Below are 21,231 nucleotides of genomic sequence, written 5' to 3'. Positions count from 1 at the left end.
GCATATGCTCTGTAGGGGATTAGGCAGAGTTCCTGCATATTTGGGCATCCCTGTTTATTTTAATGAAAAGAACAACTTTGCAAATGAAAAAGAATATATGTCCTCTCCATTGGACTTTGAAGCTCTCACATGTACCATGGAAGGCTTAATAAGGGCAGTAGTGCTTAATAATCTTTAGACTCACAATACTATGTGCCTTCCCCAAATGTGTGCCCTCCAGATATTTCGAACCACAGTGCCCATTATTTCTGAGCATTGGCCATGTGAGCCTGTTGAGAGTTCTAGTCCAAAACATCTGGAAGGGACCAGGTTGGGCATGGTTGCATTAGACGTGCTGTGGTTACTGAATCAATATAAATAATAATGAAATACCTTGAGCTATTAAGGTAAAGGATAAAGGACCCCTGGACGGTTAAGGCCAGTCAAAGGTGACTATGGGGTGTGGCACTCATCTCACTTCAGGCCGATGGACCTGGCATTTGTACACAGACAGCTTTCTGGGACATGTGGCCAGCATGACTAAACCACTTCTGGCGTAATGGGACACCACGATAGAAACCAGAGCGCATGGAAACACCATTTACCTTCCTGCCGCAGCGGTACCTATACGCTGCGTACTACTACTACCGTAGTAGTAGCAGCGGTACTACTTGCACTGGTATGCTTTCTAATTGCTAGGTTGGCAGAAGCTTGAACTATTATGCAGCATTAAAAAGGGTTAAAGATCACTTGACAATTCTAACTTGCATTTGTGTTTTTTGCCAGAACTGTGGTGAATTCAGGTTTGAAGTTTGTCTCAACCAAAGCTTTCCTGAAAAATCCCAGCCTGCATTACATGTAAGTAAAAACTCACTTAATGGTTCCAGAATACGCAAAGCTTTATCATACATCATTACCTTATTTGCAATCCATGGGAAGAAAATTAGAGGGATGCTACTTAAAAATAAGGGACGCGGGTGGCGCTGTGGGCTAAAGCCTCAGCGCCTAGGGCTTGCCGATCGAAAGGTCGGCGGTTCGAATCCCCGCGGCGGGGTGCGCTCCCGCTGCTCGGTCCCAGCGCCTGCCAACCTAGCAGTTCGAAAGCACCCCCGGGGGCAAGTAGATAAATAGGTACCGCTTACCAGCGGGAAGGTAAACGGCGTTCCGTGTGCGGCTCTGGCTCGCCAGAGCAGCGATGTCACGCTGGCCACGTGACCCGGAAATGTCTTCGGACAGCGCTGGCCCCCGGCCAATAGATGTGAGATGGGCGCACAAACCCCAGAGTCTGTCAAGACTGGCCCGTTCGGGCAGGGGTACCTTTACCTTTACCTTTACTTAAAAATAACAAGCAGTGACCTGCCCTAAAGTATTGCAGTGTATCATTGGTGCTTCAAGGCTCCTGATCAGGGTTCACACCAACCTGGAACAAACATGTTTTGTGGTTTGCAGAGGTGTTCACGTGTCTGTTCCCATGTGTGTGTAGATTTCAGGAGAGGGAAAAGAAAACGACATATTTCTCATGCCCTCAAAGCCTTTCCTGGCTGTTCTAAATGACAGGGTTGGGGCTGATTGCCAGCCTTGTACCTGTATCACTATGTAGCAAAGTGGGTGTGTCTGAAAAAAGAAAGGGGAAATATGCTATTTTCATTTTCCTTCTTCTTGAAAACTCTCTGCATTGTGAGAAGTGGAAAGTTTTTTAACCTTAATCCTGATCCTGACCCTAATCTGTCCTGTTATGGGTTCAAGCAGGCTAATCCATGGCTCTCCCCTTTACTTTATTATTTATCCTCTAACACCTTTGAAAGCATTGAGCATTGTTGAACCATTTTAGCACTACCTTAATTTCCCTTTTCATTAATGCACTACTTACATTTTTCTGCATGCAGGAAGCACTATATTGTTTGTGGTTGGCCCTGTTTTGCTACCATAGAAAGAATGATAAATGGAAAGCATCTAGATATATCTGGTTATATGTTGGAAGTGTAAAGAAGTGGTTGCTGATTTTGCTTTTCATTCTGGATTGTTAACAGCTTGTGATACGGTATGATGACTAAAGAGCCATGGATTTCAAGCTTGGAATCTAAGGGAAGAAAAATATTAGATACCAATGACCTGCTAATTGCCACTTTGCAAATTCCATGTTTTGTATTTACACATAAAATATCATGTATTCCTGTGAGACACACAGCACCTGAGCTAGCAGCAGAATGCTGATGGAGATAGCATTTAAATACATGTGCATATTTGTATGTTGTCAAAAGCAGTATACTGCAGATACACAGCATGTACACTTGGATGCACATTCTAATGTATCTGAAACAACAAGTGATATGCCTGTGGATATTTACTGTTGTATATATGTTATACAACAACAATACTTTACTGTGGTCCAAAGACCCACAAAAAAAATTCAAAACAAGATACAGTTAAAACGACCAGACAGAGAGATGGAAAAAACCAAGGCTGTCATTTTGTTTTATCTAGGGCATAATCATCTTTGTTTCTTATAACCTCCGAAAGAAACTTTGCCATGGCCCATGTAATATCATTTGACCTGTCTTCCAAAAGATATTTAACATGGGAGGCCTCAGATTTTCCCTGCAATCAATTGATCCCTCATATTGCCCACAATGCAGTAGGATATGCTTCATACTATCGACATCCTGGGAACATAAACAAAGCCTATTCTGATAGAGGATGCCTTTCAGACTGCCCCTGAGAACGTTTAGTCTGGCTTTGGTAAATAAACGCCAATAGGTAGGTACCAACAAATTCCTAAGGTATGAGGATATCTGAAAGCCGTACCCGTATTGGGTTCCAGCTGTGACTGAGGTACAAATTACATAAGATCGGGATCGCAGGTTGCTATGTGAGATGTCCCAAAGCCTTTGTCTCAGGGATTCAAGGGCAGTGTCATAACCCAGATGATATAAGAGGGGTGATGGCAGTCCAATTGAGGTGGCTTTCCTGGCCATAGTTTTCAGCCATGGGCTGACAAACTTCTCATTGGTTAAATGTACTAATAATCCCTTATCCAGGCCAAATACTGAGGTCTTGAGCCAGCATCTCAAGGCAGCCCACCATGCTTTGGTGGAGAGTGGGCATTCACCTGTTTCCAGAAATAGAATTGAATTTGGGACACAGTTTGGGACCTGTCATAGGAACCAAAGAAACTTTGCCCGGAACCAGTCTAGCTTAGGAAATGAACCGTTGTACCAGACGTTTGAAGCATAGAGAAATTGGGAAACAGATTTTGCATTAAAAACCCTTTTGGCTGATGGAACATAATGGCCTCCCCTTGTAAAAAAGAATCGGAGTATAGCGTGTTTGCTTATCTCCGCCTTTTGATAGGCGGTCTGCCTGTGGCAGTTCCAGGACTTTGAGCGATGAAATAAGAGCCCTAAATACCAGAAGCATTTGAATATATGTTATGCAGCTACATGTTCTGTTGAAAGATGCGGCTTCTTGAGTTTTGTCCATGAAACTTGTTGCATAGGCCGTATTGGGATGTCATGCTAAACCACGATTGGCTTGTTTCAAACAAATCATGTTTAACATGAATGGCAGCTTGTTGCTTCAGATGACATGACGAGCTGTTGGTTAAGCCAGGAGTGGGTAAGCTCAGGCCTAGAGGCCACGTGTGGCTTCTGTCAGGCCACACACCCTTCCCCCCAGTCCACATCAACCCTACTTTACTTCCTTGAGAGTTTCTGCCTTGCTGAAATGTGTTCTTGAGCTCTGATAATGCCTCTTTGTTCCTTGGGTGGAGTATATAGAGCAGGTGTAGGCAACCTAAGGCTCATGGGCCACAAGCAGCCAACAGGGGTCGTTTAACCGGCCCACCAGGTGCCCCCGAACCGAGCTGCCCGCCCAGCAATTCCCCTTGCATTGCTAAACCAGCCTGGTGCAGGGACTGTGCTGGAAATCGCATCTGCTGGAGTGAACCGGCCCAGGCGAAGTAAACCTTGCTGACCCCTGATATAGAGGAATGTGTGTAGAACATAGCCTACTGTACCAAAGGTTTCATTTACACTGGATGCTCTGCCCCCTTTGCTTTTGACCCTGTCCCTCACCGGGATGTGGCCACCACAAAGTAGGGTGGCCCTCAGACTGAAAGAGGTTTCCCATCCTTGCGTTAAGCAAAAAAGAAAAAAAGGGGGGGGGAGCAAAAGCTTTTGAAGTCCTCGTGACCACACTGGAGGAAGAGTGGGGAGGAGGCTTGTTGTGGCCTCTTCTAGTCAATGGGAATAATCGTTTACAACAGCCTTCCTCAGCCTGGGTCCATCAGGTGGTGTTGGACTACATCTCCCATAATCTCCGACAATTAACCATTCGGTCTGGGAATGATGGGAGTTGTGGACCACCAATGGCTGAGGAACCCAGGTTGGGCAAGACTGGTTTTGTGTGGCATTCAGACAGAGTTATTATTCATTTTCATATTAAGCTCAAAACACCCCCCCCCCTGTATATCCTTGAGTCTCATTAACATTGGTGGCAAAAATCCAAGTGATTTCATAGGGTGTAATGTTTGCTTTTTCTGCTGAAGTTTAAATCATCAGAGTGACAGCATACATTTATGCATTTCACTGTTTCTTGTTTTATAACAATTGGTGCACATCTAGGATTTGGAAACCATTTTTGTTTTTGTTTCTTTGGCAGACGTTTTTAATGAAGATTGATATAACTGCACGAACTTTCCAACTAAGAAAACTATTTTGGCTTTAATTATGTCACAGGAGGAGCCTTTCAACTCCTTTTAAAATCCCTTTTTAAAAATAAACTGATTCCCAACAGTATTTCATGTGAAAATACTAATGATAGCAGCGAGCACTTAAAGCAACGGCAGTAACGTCTGATGCTAAATAATACATTTTGTCCCCTCCCAAGATGAAATTTGTGTAGCCAAAATGCTTTCCTTTAGCTTGATTATTTGAAATCAGTAATAATGTAAACAAAGAAAAATAAACATTCCAGTAGATATTGCTTAAATGTAACTTACAGCATCATTGACTCAGTTCTGGCATTCTCACTGACTTTAAATTTCAAAACAATAACACTTAACAAGCCATTGAACAGCACTGTTTTAGCAAAGCCACCTGTTTGTAAATTCAGCAGTCAAAATCATTAATGACTTGTTGTCGTGCTGTATGAACAGTCACTGTGTATTTAAGTGCCTGAATAAGTATTGTACAGTATGTGCTGTTCAAAACTTTGGGGCATTAATGCTCAGTGCATGCAAGTATATGCTAGGGACACTGGAGGGATCCAGTTCATTCTGTATTTTAAAGTGAACCAACCAAATTCGCATTTTCCAGATCATGAATTGCAAACACTGCTGTGAGGGAGAACATTTTCCAGTGATTTATTTTCTGTTTTGTATGTTCATTAGTAACAATGAATGGAGGTTCGTTGCAAATAAATATTGGGCAAGTTTGGAAGTTTCAGATTTTTGAGCTTTGTTTACTAAATATGAGTAAATATACTAAGTTGGTTACTTTGGGTTGGTTTGCTCTTTTCTAAATTTTGCAATAATTTTTTTTAGCTCAGAAACATGCCAAATGTGTAAAAAACACGCATGTTCTACTGTAAAAATCCCCCCCAAATGCATATGCTTAAAGTCCTTTTTAAAAGAATGCAATCAACTTTTCATTAATGTTACTCCAGCTGTGTAATAACTGACGTGCTATAGCCTGGCAGATTTCTCAGTTACATAAAATGGTGAAAAGTAGCACAAGTAGGAACAGTGTAAAATGAAGTCTTACTTGACTCCCTTGCCAAAAGAATCAGGGCTTGCCTAATACACTTATTAAATCTGCACATTATAATAAAGCAGGCAAACACCTAATTCCCCCTCAACTATCGGTGAAGAACCTGTGACCATCGGGTTGTTGATAGACCCCCAACTCCATTCAGCCCCAGTGCATGTGGCCAGTAGTCAAGAATGACGAGAGTTGTAAACTAGTGTGATGTAGTGGTTAGAGTGTCGGACTAGGACCTGAGAGACTTGACAACCATATGTCAGGAGTGCTCTGATGGTGTTTCCTGCTTGGCAGGGGCTTGGACTCGATGGCCCTTGTGGTCTCTTCCAACTCTATGATTCTATGATTCTATGATTCTATGACCAAGGTTCAAATCCCCACTCAGCCATGAAGCTCATTGGGCCAGGTACTGCCTCTCAGCCTAACCTAACTCATGGAGTTGTTGTGGGAATTAATTAAGAAAGAGGAGAACCATGTATACTACAAATGGCTTAGCATGTAACACTGGGGTGCAGCTCCTAGTTCAGGGGTCTGCAACCTTTAAGACAAAAAGAGCCACTTTGACCCGTTTCCGAAGAAAAAAAATATGGGAGCCGCAAAACCATTGCGACATTTAAAACAAATATAACACTGCATATATTGTTTCTTACCTTAATGTCCGATCTGACAGCGGGCGGGAAGGTGACGTTGGGACGGTGTGTGACTAACGCACGCACCGCCCCCATGCGACATCACAGCCAGTACAGCGCCCGCCACAGTGGGGAGTGTCGGGGCGCACTATGCGCCTCCTCCCCTTGCTAGTATCCGCCCCGGAGCCGCGGCAAAAGAGCCACATGCGGCTCCGGAGCCGCGGGTTGCAGACCCCTGTCCTAGTTCAATGCAGTTTATTACAAGTAGAATCGAAAGCATCTGATCTTCACTCAGGCAGAAGGCAGAGAGAGGAAGAGAGAGGTCCCGAGGCTCATAGCTATTGTACTACCAACCTTACTGTATGCTTGTGAAACATGGACCACTTACAAACGCCACCTGCAACTTCTCGAAAGATTCCATCAACGGTGTCTCCGAGAAATCTTACACATCACTTGGGAAGACAGGCGAACTAATATCAGTGTACTGGATGAAGCAAAGATCACCAGTGCTGAAGCAATGATTCTTCAACATCAACTTTGTTGGACTGGTCATGTTGTGCGGATGCCTGATGATCGTCTTCCAAAGCAGCTACTCTATTCTGAACGTAAAAATGGAAAGCGTAATGCTGGTGGTCAACAAAAGAGGTTTAAAGACTGTCTCAAGGCAAATCTTTAAAATGTAGTATAAACACTGACAACTGGGAAACACTGGCCTGCGAGCACTCCAGTTGGAGAACAGCCTTTACCAAAGGTGTCATGGACTTTGAAGACATTTGAACTCAGAACGCAAGGGAGAAACTTGCTAAGAGGAAGGCATGTTTGGCAAATCCACACCGTGATCAACTCCAGCCCAGGAACCAATGTCCCCACTGTGGAAGGACGTCTGGATCCAGAATTGGCCTCCACAGTCACTTACGGACTCATTGTTAAAACCGTGTTTATGGAAGACAGTCTTACTCTGCTACGAGTGATCGCCAAAGAAGAAAAAGAAAAATATAATACAAAAATATGGTTCAGCATTGTAAACCAGACCAATACAGTGGTACCTCGGGTTACAGACGCTTCAGGTTACAGACTCCGCTAACCCAGAAATAGTTCCTCAAGTTAAGAACTTTGCTTCAGGATGAGAACAGAAATTGCGCAGTGGCTGAAGTGGTACCTCAGGTTAAAAACAGTTTCAGGTTAAGAACGGACCTCCGGAACAAATTAAGTTCTTAACCCGAGGTACCACTGTATCTCCTTAGGACTATTCCAAGATTTTTTCTTCACTGCCCTAGGTGGATTTAATTCCCCCATCTTGTGTCCTAAGCAGCATATTTTTTGTTTTAATTTTTGATGACAGTGCCTTCCTTACTTCCTCTCTTTGTAGTGCTTCAGCTTCAGGTGCTGTGCAGTGTATCTTCATATCCCGTACTTCAGCCAGATTTGCACTCAACTGGGATGGAGGTTGTGGGGAGGCAAAACTGGCAATTCATGGCAGCTTCTACACTTGTCCCCAGCCCTAAAAAAAAGGTCCAGGTCTTCAGAGATTTGTAGTCTGAATAGGAACATAGATGACAGGGACCACTACAGCATCTACTAAGCATCTCCCTTGCTCACTGGGAACATTTTATTTTATTTTATTCTATTTTTCCTCCTTTGTCTCTTCTTCAGTGAAGGTGTTTCCACCCCCACAGCACAGATGACCATGTGAACATAATCTAGAGCAAAATTGCCTCTGATCTTCAATCTAGTAGAAGACATTAAAGCTCATTATAGTATGACGCCCTGAATGCTTAATTGACGTGAAAGGCCTAATGGCTGTATTTTGCCATTTTCCCTGTGATCTTTCATGCAGTTTCAAAGGGATATATAAAAAGCTTATGAAATTTCTTATTTGGCATGTGGTCAGGGTTTAGGTAAGTACAGTTTTCAATGAAGGATCAAAGAATACATGGTAAACATGTATATTGCTTATGAATAAGTTGAGCATGTAGTCAACATCTGAGAATGTCTTTGGAGTAAAACTTAATCCACATTTTTCCTCTACATGAATAGACCTGTTTAAAGGTGCACATCGTGATGAGTGTTTGCCTTTGTGTTGTGTCTCATCTTCAAGTGAGAGTACAGTCCGTTTCGTTTTATAGGCCATCACCCAATAAAAAAACCTGAAAGTTGGTAGCTTTACCAACTTACAATATATTGCAATATTTTTGTTTCAGATTTTTTTTTTTTACTTTTAATAATGACATTCTGTTTCTTTACAGTAACTTATCTGGAAACAAGTTTTCAAGTTTGTCCAGAAAGTCTTTCCGCCACCTGAATTTGACTGATCTGTAAGTAATTGTTTTGTTTTGTTTCTTAAATGTTGAGGGTTGGTTGTTGTAGTAGTTGCCATTATCATCACCCATCCAGCCCAAGCCTACTTCTTGTGAGGATAAAATGGAGAGTGTTGAAAGCTTGTGTGCTGCCTTGACTCCTTGAAGGGAAGGTGAGATATAAATGTAACAATAAATAAATAAAAATAACCATTATCCATTTTGTAATGGACATGGAATATATCAAGGAAATACTTATGGGTTTAAGAAAAGGTAAATTTTACTTTACTTTACTTTTAAAGACATTTGTGTGCTCTGGTGAATGAGATGGGTTGGTCACTACCACATGTTTTGTTTCCATACTCCACAAGCCGTTACAGGGAATGTTTGAGGTCTGTGGTGGTAAAGAATATGGGACAGATACATGTGATGAGCACAATACAGACAAACAACTCATTTCATCCCATGGAGACAATTTAAAGAGGCTTCCATGCAACCACTGTTTTGTGAAAAGGACTCCTAGGCTAGAACTCTTTAACAGGGGCTCTTCTCTCTTCCCCCTCAAACCACAGAATCCACACTGCAGATCAATTTACTTTTGAAACACTAGATAATTGCAGTGGCAGTAAACTGTGCACTATGGGAAGCCCTTGACTAGGCCTAGCATCACCTGACCCCTTGACCTGATGAGAATTACTGAGCCCTTGGTGAAGCAGCAGACTTAATTGCTTCACCTAATTAAAGTTTTTGAGTTACTGGGGCAGTATCACAAAACTTGTAAAAGTGGACCAAGTGATGCTTGAGCTGTGCTTATGAAGAAGCAGTCAGTAGGTAACATACCATGGTCATGGGAATTCACATCCTGTCACTCTAAAACGTTTCTGTGTGAATTGGATCTTTTCGTTCTTTCGTCTTTGTCCTGCTCTTTTGGAACTTTCTTCACATCTTTATTGCACTTGTCTTTCTGGTGAAGTTGTACAGTAAAAGAAAATTTTGTTGTTTTAATCATTTGATAGAGAAGAAGTAAACTATGACTACCTGGAGGATTTAAAAACTGGATTTGTGTTTGATTTTCTTTCTGCTTCTTCTTAAACTTGTCTGAAGGCACATTATCTTACCTGGACTCATTGTGTTGAAACCAGTGTTAATTCTACTCAGAGGAAACCTATTGAAATTAAATGGACATGCGTAACTTAGGTTCATTCATTTCAGAGGGTCTGCTATGAGTAGAATTTAGATGGGTTCAACTCATTAGCTGTAATACCAGTAAATATATATTTTAAAATATTTAGGGAAGCCATATCATTTACTGGTTTTAGAAGTTCCCAAGGAGAGCCTAATCTTAGTTAGGTCCCATGTTATGTGCAGGTATGGAAATTTGATAGACAAGTGGAAAGATACTATGGCCTTGTGATTACCGTTCAAGAGGCAGCATTAGTTTGCATATTTTTGTAATGTAGTAGTCATCAAGCAGCTGGATGAGAAAGATTATTGTTTGAGGAAATAGAGTGACCATGTTTGGTCAATTATATCTCGGTAAGCTGAGATATGAAGAAGCCCTTTGAAAGTGTGAGCAACTCCTTTGCTCCATTGAGTATTTTCGCTAATCCAACCTCTATAGTAAAGCTTGTACTATTCAGTTGAATGTGATACTTTTTTTGTCAGCTCATATTAATGTACATTGCTGGCATAAACAGCCTAATGATGGCATTTTATAATTCTCCTTTTGATCTTTCATCTGGGTGCACACAGACTCTCAAAAGTTTAAAGAGCTTGTGCTAGCACTGGCCAAGATTTAAGTGAGTTCACTTTTCAATTTGTGATTAAAAGAAGGCATGAGTAGCACCCACTTTGCTCATGGCTAAATTGAGCATGTAATTGAGACTATAAAAGTTGGCTTGATAGTGGAATCTGCCTCATATATCTGTAGGTGCCAGGTGGGGCATCGAGTTATGAAACTTGCTTCTTCTGTGCAATGAAAGTGAGATATGAAATTACTCTTACAGAGGAAAATAATCCAATCTCCTGTTCTGACTGTCCTTTGACTTCTCTGTAATCAAGCAAACACTTTGTTTTAGATGTCATGGTAGACATGGGTTGAGAGAGGTTTTAAAAGGCCATAGCTTTAAGTACATTTTAAGAGATTGAATTTGTTGATTATAAGGTATTTGGATGCTATAACAATAAGTCAGTCTAATAAAGTAGAGATTTGAGGGGAGATGGGAAGTTATTGGTATAACAAGGGTAGAGAACCTATTATAAAATGTAACAATAAATGGGTAGCAATAATCTGAAAGAAATATTACTGTGAAAAGAGAAGGAACAATGTACCACATTTGATGTTTACTGAGCAAAGGGCAGGGAGCTGATCCATAGCTGTCAATGTTTCCCTATTTTCAAAGGGAAATTCCTTATTCTGAATAGGATTCCTTGCAAGAAAAGGGAAATGTTGACAGCTGTGAGCTGATCATTAAGATTTAGGAGGTGGGTAAGTCTGGGTTGTGCTGCTAAAATGTGCTGCTATATTGAAGACAGAAGAAATGTTTCTGAATGGCCCACTAAATCTCCAAGGGGAGCTAGTTTATAATCTGGCAAGCACAGCCTTGTAAACAAAGGTTACTAGCCTGCAATTGTTCTTTTACTAGCCTGTTGTGGCTGGCAGGGTGAGAGAGCTCTGTCCCTCCTGCAGTAGTATTTACATTTCTTTGCATGGATGATGTAGCTTCTCCCCTCTTGCAGCTTGCTTGGTTTCTTTGTTGGGCACAGAGGAAGGATGGAGTCTTCCATCACCCTTCTGCTGGCCTGTTTATGCACCTGCATGCAATTCCATGTGTTTACCTAAATGGAACTAGCGGAATAGTGTTTAAAAGGCTAGGCCAGTAAGTACAGTGGGGATTTAAAGACTTTAAAGTTATAAGAAATTCAGATAAAAGTTAAAATAAACATGAAGCCACAAATCAGCATAAAATAAGTGTACTTGGAATAGGGAGGGGCGACAAATGCCTAATCTACTATGCATATACTTTCATCTCTGTGTCCTCCTGATTTCCTGCTGGGTATAAATTAAGTATTCTATTATGGAAGTGTGATGATGATTATTAAGTAGTTACCAAGTCCTTCTTTCGGTGTCTCCTCCAATACAGTGGTACCTCGGGTTACAGCTGCTTCAGGTTATGTGATTTCGGGTTGCGCACCGCACCGAACCCAGAAGTACCAGAATGGGTTACTTCTGGGTTTTGGTGCTTGCGCATGCGCAGAAACACTAAATCACGCTTTGTGCATGCACAGAAGCACCGAATGACAACCCACACGTTCGCAACCCCATGATATTCTTGTAAAGAAGCTGGTAAAATGCGGTCTTGACTCTGCTACCACTCAGTGGATTTGTAACTGGCTGACTGACCGAACCCAAAGGGTGCTCATCAATGGTTCCTCTTCATCCTGGAGAAGAGTGACTAGTGGGGTGCCACAGGGTTCTGTCTTGGGCCCGGTCTTATTCAACATCTTTATCAACGACTTGGATGATGGACTCAAGGGCATCCTGATCAAATTTGCAGATGACACCAAACTGGGAGGGGTGGCTAACACCCCAGAGGACAGGATCACACTTCAAAACGACCTTGACAGATTAGAGAACTGGGCAAAAATAAACAAGATGAATTTTAACAGGGAGAAATGTAAAGTATTGCACTTGGGCAAAAAAAATGAGAGGCACAAATACAAGATGGGTGACACCTGGCCTGAGAGCAGTACATGTGAAAAGGATCTAGAAGTCTTGGTTGACCACAAACTTGACATGAGCCAACAGTGTGATGCAGCAGCTAAAAAAGCCAATGCAATTCTGGGCCTCATCAATAGGAGTATAGCATCTAGATCAAGGGAAGTAATAGTGCCACTGTATTCTGCTCTGGTCAGACCTCACCTGGAGTACTGTGTCCAGTTCTGGGCACCACAGTTCAAGAAGGACACTGACAAACTGGAACGTGTCCAGAGGAGGGCAACCAAAATGGTCAAAGGCCTGGAAATGATGCCTTATGAGGAACAGCTAAGGGAGCTGGGCATGTTTAGCCTGGAGAAGAGGAGGTTAAGGGGTGATAGAATCATAGAATCATAGAGTTGGAAGAGACCACAAGGGCCATCGAGTCCAACCCCCTTGCCAAGCAGGCAGGTATATTTGAACATATATTTATATATTTGAACATGATAGCCATGTTCAAATATATAAAAGGATGTCACACAGAGGAGGGAGAAAGGTTGTTTTCTGCTGCTCCAGAGAAGCGGACACGGAGCAATGGATCCAAACTACAAGAAAGAAGATTCCACCTAAACATTAGGAAGAACTTCCTGACAGTAAGAGCTGTTTGACAGTGGAATTTGCTGCCAAGGAGTGTGGTGGAGTCTCCTACTTTGGAGGTCTTTAAGCAGAGGCTTGACAACCATATGTCAGGAGTGCTCTGATGGTGTTTCCTGCTTGGCAGGGGGTTGGACTCGATGGCCCTTGTGGTCTCTTCCAACTCTATGATTCTATGAACCCGAGGTTCCACTGTACTCCTGGATTAGACCTGGGCAAAGCTTTAGTTTGGCAGTGTGGCAGTGTCATGACAGGAAAGTGTGAATGCTATCTTGAGGTTGTGGGACTTTGGCACCTACTGAGTTGCCTGAGTGCAGATAACGGTTGCAGTTATGCTGTTGAGAGGCTGACCCATGGATACTTTTTCCTTTTGTATTTGCTAGCTAAAGGCTACCATCCATATGCATGGCTAATCAACATGTACTCTGTGTAGCTGTAAACCCAGATTTGCCACCAACAGTTTAGCAAGCTGGTAGAGATACACTTGCCAAGGAATCAGAATTGACTGCAACTTCTTGTCTAGTGGTTAGTTGGTGACAAATTGATACATTTATGTTCCGAAGCCACTGTTTACATTTCAAGGGAAGCCTCACTTTCTGCCAATGGAAAATTTCAGTGAAATCTAAAGCTCCAGAGAGACATTTTTTGTTAGGACCACGGCAGGCAGAGAGACAGAGGGAAAGAGATTGAAACTTCCTTTCCCTCCCCATCTCCAGTCCCGAGGCTCTTTGGGCTTCACTTCTCACTCCTATTCACATAACAAAAATAAAAACAAACCATGTATGTAAATTTTACTCAGTTTATCCCTCAGATGCCAGAAATTCAGCATTCCATTTTATGAGAGAGGGGACACTGGGTAGACCAGACCATCTCCCAGCCTTCTCCACTGCCCCGTGTTAAAGGAGAATTAAGGTGGGACTTGTTTGGTACAGTTGTCTCTCATTATTGCAAATCCCATCCTCTCCCTCTGTACTGTCTCCCACGCACCCCTGGAAGAAATCCAGTGCTGACCCAAACCACAAGGTTTGTAGGAGTGGGGTCTTAACTTTTTCAGTCTGTTAGCGAGAATTTGTCAAATCTGTAGAACAGTCTGTTTTGATCGGAATTATCTACTTTGGCTTGGGTCCAGTCCAATTCAAGAGCTTTGGAAACATCTGAACTGTTATGAACATTCTGCTGAGATTGCATTGGCAAAAAGGATTTTGAAGATCGTGGTCAAATCAAATATAACTCCTGTAGATTATTATAATTAGTGCTGGTTTGTTTCTTCTTTTAATGAAATGTCTTTGGCGGCTCAAGCGGCACATAAAAAATTATCCTCATGAAACATAGGTATGCTTTTATGAGCAAAGTTGAGATAATGTTCCGTTCCTGAGCCAGACATCTGGATGTTCTGTGTTGTGTTTGTCTCCAGCATCTTTGCACTTAGCGCTGATTTGTGGCTTTCATGTGTGTTTTAATTATAATAGTTCTGCAAAGCTTTCATTTGAATTCCTCAATATGTGCTTACATGCTTAGAGTATGCAGTTCAGCTTTTGTTTGTTATTACTCTTTGATATTAGTTAAACACTTTTTGCGTCATTGCCTAGAGATCTACAGATTATTTTCTTTTTAGAATAATTGCATCACTGACTTTGAATACATTTCTTTGGTGCTTCAGTATAAAGGGAGCTAACTTTACCCCAGAATATGAAAAACATTTTAAAATTTACTTTCTCCAGAAATAATACTGGAAATCAGATACGGTTCATATTCCTGCTCCATAATATTTTTGTTGAAATATATAGAATTGCTCAATAGGTTGATTCTGTGCTTAGCACAGCTCAAACTAATGGTAGAATGCTACTGAAGTCAGTGGAATCACATCTCTTTCCTCCAGTTCAAGACCTGGTCCTCGGGCTGAAACATTTAGTCTATTCATCAGTTGGATTAATAGGTTAGAAAACATTTGATTTAAAAAATGTGTCCTTAATTAATTGGGAGTTTTAGAAAATTGCCAAGTTGTGTGTTTTTTTAAGATACATGTATGTATGTTTGTATAAATAAATAAATAAATAAATAAATAAATAAGTATGTATGATATTGACAGTATCATGTGCCATGTTAGAAGTATTCCTTTCCTCTCTCACATCTGTGAATGCCTGCTACAAGACTTGCATGAATATTGTCTTATTCATATACAGATTGTATTGATTAATAGATTGAAATTGATGGGCTTATGCACAATGCGCATAGGTCCTGTTTCACACCCTTGCGTTTAGGTATGTTAAAGATGGAGTAATTATGCCAGGTAGGAGTGGGAAAGAGCTATGTTAATTGCTCTCCATCACGGAGCAGATCAAGAACAGGTAACATTCAGTCCAGCCTTAACGACTTCTTAATTAGGTGTCAGTCCTTCCTGGTCTCATATTAAACTTTCATTTGGAGCAACTTTTTTTAAAATGCATTTGTACTTACTGTTTTGTATATTATTAATTCGTTTTTGGAAAAGAAAACCATATTTCCTGTCTTTTTAATCTTTGTAGGATTTTGGATGGCAATCCATTCAAGTGTAACTGTGACATTATGTGGATCAAGATATATCAAGAGACCAAGTTTCCAAAAACTCAGGATTTTTACTGTATGAATGACTTCAACCAGAACATATCTCTGAGGGAGAAGCCAGTCACAAACTGTGGTAATGCACTTTTAATGTAGAATGATTGGCATGTGTGTTTGATGTTGCTAAACGTTTTGGAGCACAACCCATTAAGTACCTTCCCTGTCCAAACCCCATTTAATCAAACTTTTATTAAATCATTTCTTCATGGATTAGATTCTTGTTTATAATCCAGGTGCTAGTCTGGTTTGTGAAAGATAAAAATCATACTTCAAGGAGAATGTTTAAAGTTAAGTTGTGTATACTTGTTGCTTAATCAGTCTTAATTGTGTGCAAGATTTCTACTGGAAATGTGACTTTTGTCACTTTTTGGATTCACTTGTTAGAATGATTTTTCAAGTGAAAGTCCTGTTTTGCCTGGTGAAGAGTGGATTAAACTTCCAAAGTTAGTCCATCTTTTCTGTGTTGCATTATGAACACCTTGACAACTGTTGATATTCTGTTACACTGTGATTGTTTGTTAAGCTGAAACAGATAATTTCAGGTTGAATGAACCTCAGAATTGTTCCCATTCTACATCTTTTTAAAATTTCAAAATGTGTCAGTCCCCTTTTCAATATTTAGTCAGCATGTTGCACTTGCTAAAAAGAGAACTTTTTTGTGGGAGGATTTCATTGATACAGCAGTGGGGAGAGAGAATGGGAAAAAAATGCCTCCCCCCTGCAGGAACTTCTGTTGAATCAAAGGCTCTTCCATGTCACAAGAGACTAGGGCCCTGCGGGACCTGACATCTTTCCGCAAGGCCTGCAAGACAGAGTTGTTCCACCAGGCCTTTGGTCAGGGCCCAGCCCGACTCCCTCCTCTGGCAACCTGCACAGAATTTTGCTTAACGGTTGCCATTAATTTGATTTTAATTAATTTTTATAATGAAATGTTTTTAGAATGTTGGATTATTTGATTGTTTGATTATTTGATTGTTGTTAGCCACCCTGAGCCCGGCTTCGGCTGGGGAGGGCGGGATATAAATAAAATTTATTATTATTATTATTATTATTATTATTATTCATTGATGAACATTTCGCATCCAAGCCTGTGTATTTATATGAACCATTAGGTGTCTTGCCTTTTCTGAAGCTTATATTGTAGAAATGGGAAGGTCCAAAATACCCTCTACTCTACATTGTCCATGCCATCCAGTGGCTTATACCAGTTGCAGAAATGTCTCTTCCTCTCAGGGCACTGCTATTATACAGGCTTTAGGTCTGCTGAGCTTATAGAAAAACATGTTAACTTCTGTTTCCTCCACATGCTAGTTCTTTACTCTGAGATACTTCCCTCTAAGGAGTACATGGCAGAGATCTCCCTTCCTCCCCCTTTATTTTTGTTATGCTGCCCCTCCAGGTGCCCTTGCATTCAGGGTGCCATTGTCCAGCTTAGGCATAGGTAAACTCCGGCCCTCCAGATGTTTGGGACTACAAATCCCATCATCCCTAGCTAACAGGACCAGTGGTCAGGGATGATGGGAATTGTAGTCCCAAACATCTGGAGGGCCGGAGTTTGCCTATGCCTGGTCTAGCTGCTCTGGGGAAGCAATTTTGCCTAAGAGAATAGCATAGGATTGAGTGCACAGGCTTCATTGTCAAAAGCTCCCCAAGCAGTCCTGCCAGAACTGATCCATGTACTTTCAGCTGACAAACTAGAGACCTGAGCATCCTTTACAGAGTCCTCCAGCTCTGAGGCAAGCAACATTTTAAAGGGTTTATGCTTCTAATTTTTCTGCTTAAAAATACACACTTTGCATTAAAAGTAGGAATAAAGAAATAATTGGTTTAACCGAGAAACAGGAAGCATGTAATGTGTTGTTTTCAAGGTTAGGAACAAATGCATGGTCACTCGTTTTTCTTCCTGTTCTGTGGAAACAGACTGCTTTTGACTTGTTTTTCTGCTCAGATAATTCATCCCAAGAGATGAACACCCACTTCTTCTTTGACTTAGCTTTTTTAAAGCAACATTGTTGTACATATTTATTTGATGTAATAATTAAATTAATTGTCATTGCTTCATTCTGAATTCCTGTGAACTTGCAAGAGGACAATTTTTTTTTTAAAAAAAGAATCAAGGATGTAGGAAGTCAAAGTCATTTGTTCATTTATTTTGACAGATGTTCTACATTTTGTATGGTTATAATTTCCTCAATATATTGCAAATTTAGTATTGTACAGAAGGCAGTATAAGTGTTAGTAATGCAAGGCCTTACAGCAGTCAGCTGCTAATAAATTACTTGCTGGGAAATGAAGTGAGACTGTTGTGGTTTCTTGGTGAGGTTATTCATATAAGCAGACCAGTGAAGCAAGAAATAGAAATCGTTGGTGGTACTGCCTGTACTCTCTTTTAATGGTGGAAATGGTCAAAGATTTGCTTTTAATGCTTAGCTGAAAATAAACATTAAGTGTGCAATGGAAGTTGATTTACCTAACCCTGGTAAAATATTAACAAAGAGAACTATGAAGAGTGGGTCAGATTTGGCTTACTTCTCTCTCTTTTCTGAAGTATATTTCAGCTGGTTCTTAGACTGCTCACTGATGAACTGGAGGGGACTTTCCTTCTTTCCAGCTGTTAAGTTGCGTTAAAAATACTGTTTGTTTATGTTTGCTGCTAGCTTGCCATTTGTTGACTTCTTTTGGAGGTGGTATATAAAATAATGTCATTTAGAGGGTATTGTTAAGTGTTTAGTTAGCAAACCAGGGTGTATTTGTGTAATTTATGATTATGTCATTAAAATAAGGAAAAATCTCTGTCACGGTAAATGTTCAAGCTCCTGAATAACTTTTGCTGTGAAGTATTGTATTTGTGTAGCAGTTACATTCTGTTGGTTGTGGCCAATGTTAGTCCTACTCAGAGTAAACCCATTAAAATTTATGGGTGTGACTAACTTGGGCGGGATTTGGCTAATCACTCCCACTAATGGAAGGACACAAACCAATGGCTTCAAACTATAAGAGTAAACATCAGGAAGAACTTTCTGATGGTAAGAGCTGTTCAACAGTGAGACTCCCTGGAGAGGTGGGTGGACCTGGGGATTTTAAGCAGATGTTGGATGCCCATCTGTCATGGATGGTTTAGTTGAGATTCCACATTGCAGTGGGGTGGGCCTCAGGTTCCCTTCCAACTCCCCATTTCTATGAATCTATGACTCACGCTAACACAGTGGTACTTTCCCCTATTCTCCTCTCCCTTGTGCCCCTGGAAATTGGCTAGGGGAAGCAGGAGAACCCCAAAACAACATGTCAGGGCAGGAAAGGGAAGGGAAGGGAAGGGGGTTGTTCCATCTGGTGAGCTGAAAATCTTGCAGTGATAGAGCAACTGTTGTAGTGCTGTGTTGAATTTCCTCCATTAATTCCAACGGGTTTTCTGTGAGTACAAGTTAATTGGAGACAACCCGATAACTGCATCTTGGGACCAAACCAGACCTACATGCATTTATTAAACGCAGGCTTGCCCATTTGGCTATAAAGTTAGGGTGGGGGGGTGTCAAAAATTTTATACCACATAGAATATGTGGGGGAAGGGAGAAAAGCGCCCCCACCTGCCGGCTGACCTAATCTTGCTGTTCTCCTTCCCCCCCTTCCCTTCCCCTGTTGGGAAAAATGGCTTTTTGCAGTAGAATGTGGCAATATTAGGTTCTGTAGAGCTACACTCTGTTTAGCCTGAAACACTGCTTCCCCCAGTGACCTTATCATTATAACCAAGCAGACAAGTGCATGTTTAATAATCATATCTACCTGTATGTATGTCTGGCTTGGCTTTCAGTGTGATACCTTTGCCAAAACTTGCTTGTTCTTTTTAAGACTCCCTGGTTTGGCTAATCTGCTTGCTTCAGACATGTTGCATTTGTTTGAGTTGCCCAGAAATGCCAACTAATTCAGAATTAGGCTTCTGATTATGATTTTGTAAAGTTTTCTAGTGCTGATAAGAGTTGGACAATATGTGGCGAGTATTTGCAGATCGCTAAAATTCTGTGAGCACAAGAGAGACTTCTGCACTATGCTTGACGCTTCACTTGCTTTGTAAATGGAAGAAGGGATTCAGAATTCTTGAGGAATCTAGGGCTGTACTTCATAGATGCTTTTCCTTGCATTGGAAGAGGTTGTCTGGTAGTCTCCATGGTTTCGTTCATGGAGTGTTAGGGTGTGATTGCTTTTTTAACTGTTACCAAATGTGAAGTTAATTCCATTCACCTAATCAATTGTAAGGAATGTTCTTGTTTAAAATAATATCAAAAGGATTCCAATCATTGTGGTGAAGTCATGATACTTGGCAAGGTTTAAAGTGGCTTCTTTTCCTACCCAAGTGTTACTTATGCTATAAAAATCCATTTAGTCTTCCAGGTAATGTGCTGATGCAAAAGTAGGTAATATATGTCTCACAGATCCCTAAAGGGCCTCGTCCCAACATCTTTGCATGGTTGGTGCTGTTCATTTGCTGTATAGTTGTAAATTGCAGGGATTTTTCTTGCAGGTTGTAATATTTCATTTGAAAGATCTTTTTGTGTATGTTAATTATTTTCTGAATAGTGGAGATATACAGGTTGTTTCTGGAAGCCTATTGACACCTGGACTTTGTGTGTGGGGTAGAGAGTAGGGAAAAGTCTTGGGCTATTGAAAACTCCCCAACATGGGGCCATGTTCCTGTAACAGGTATTGTCTGTGGATACACCTGTGCACAATGCTCTTTATAGGTCATCTATATGTGGTGGGGGAAGGCATGCAAGCCAGATTTGCAATAATTTCTTAAAATAACCCACCCCATGATTTTTATTTTGAAAAAAATTAAAGAATAGCATATGCATGTGTTCAGGCGATGTGTGAACTGGTAGAGAGTTTTGTAGTTGTAGGTGTCTGTTAGCACCTCATATTTGACACTGAATGAGGTGTTCATAAAACAAATGCCGGCTTCATTCTGTTGGTTATTGAATAAGTTCTGAAAGTCCTAAATGATTTCTTTGAAATGAGATTGAGCAGGATGAGGCCACCTTGTATATTTTTCCTGATACTGAGGGACGCTGCCTGTTGCTACTGAACAGTATCCGTGTGAGTGTAAAGTCAGTCTTGTGTTACCTGCAAAGGACATAGCTGCTCCCTGCTTTAAGGTACCAAAGTGTGAACTTAGATCTAGTTTGTGTGGCTAGATCTAAAATTGTTGTGTGTAAAGATGAAAAGGATAAAGGCATTGTTAGACTGGAGGTAGATTTAGGTTTGTTAATAATATTCCACATAACTGAGAACAGAGTAACAAAGTGGTTGGCTAATCTCACTAATGTAACAAACCCCAAAATATCATAATAACCCAATAGAATTATTTGGGTCATTTGGAATGCTGTCAATCTGTCTTGGCAACATTTCATTTACCTCTGGATCTGAATTTGCTTCTCTCGCAATCCGTTGTTTATCTTGACACAGATGAGTGACTGCTAGGAGGGGGTGAAAGACCAGGTCTTAACAGAAGTATTAGGGCTTAAACTGTAATTCTGACACAGTAGTGTCTGCCTCATGCACACAAACACAAAACATTTCTTGACTTGACATCCTTCCGCAGGGCCTGCAAGACAGAGCTGTTC

The 21,231-nt window shown here is 41.1% G+C and overlaps 1 protein-coding gene across 8 annotated transcripts in view; it reads left to right on the top strand.

Annotated features, from left to right (window-relative positions):
* The window catches only part of NTRK2 (neurotrophic receptor tyrosine kinase 2), a 180,191-nt gene that overhangs the window by 21,045 nt on the left and 137,915 nt on the right, over nucleotides 1-21,231 (top strand). For all 8 annotated transcript variants that reach the window (XM_082241540.1, XM_082241538.1, XM_082241536.1 and 5 more), the window contains exons 3-5: nucleotides 766-837; nucleotides 8,614-8,682; nucleotides 15,541-15,692. In XM_082241540.1, coding sequence (XP_082097666.1) covers nucleotides 766-837; nucleotides 8,614-8,682; nucleotides 15,541-15,692 — 293 coding nt within the window. The remainder of the gene's footprint in view (nucleotides 1-765; nucleotides 838-8,613; nucleotides 8,683-15,540; nucleotides 15,693-21,231) is intronic.

Source organism: Podarcis vaucheri (assembly GCF_965113315.1).
Source record: "Podarcis vaucheri genome assembly, chromosome: 11".
Classification (NCBI taxonomy): domain Eukaryota; kingdom Metazoa; phylum Chordata; class Lepidosauria; order Squamata; family Lacertidae; genus Podarcis; species Podarcis vaucheri.
This window is presented reverse-complemented; position numbering and strand designations above follow the sequence as displayed.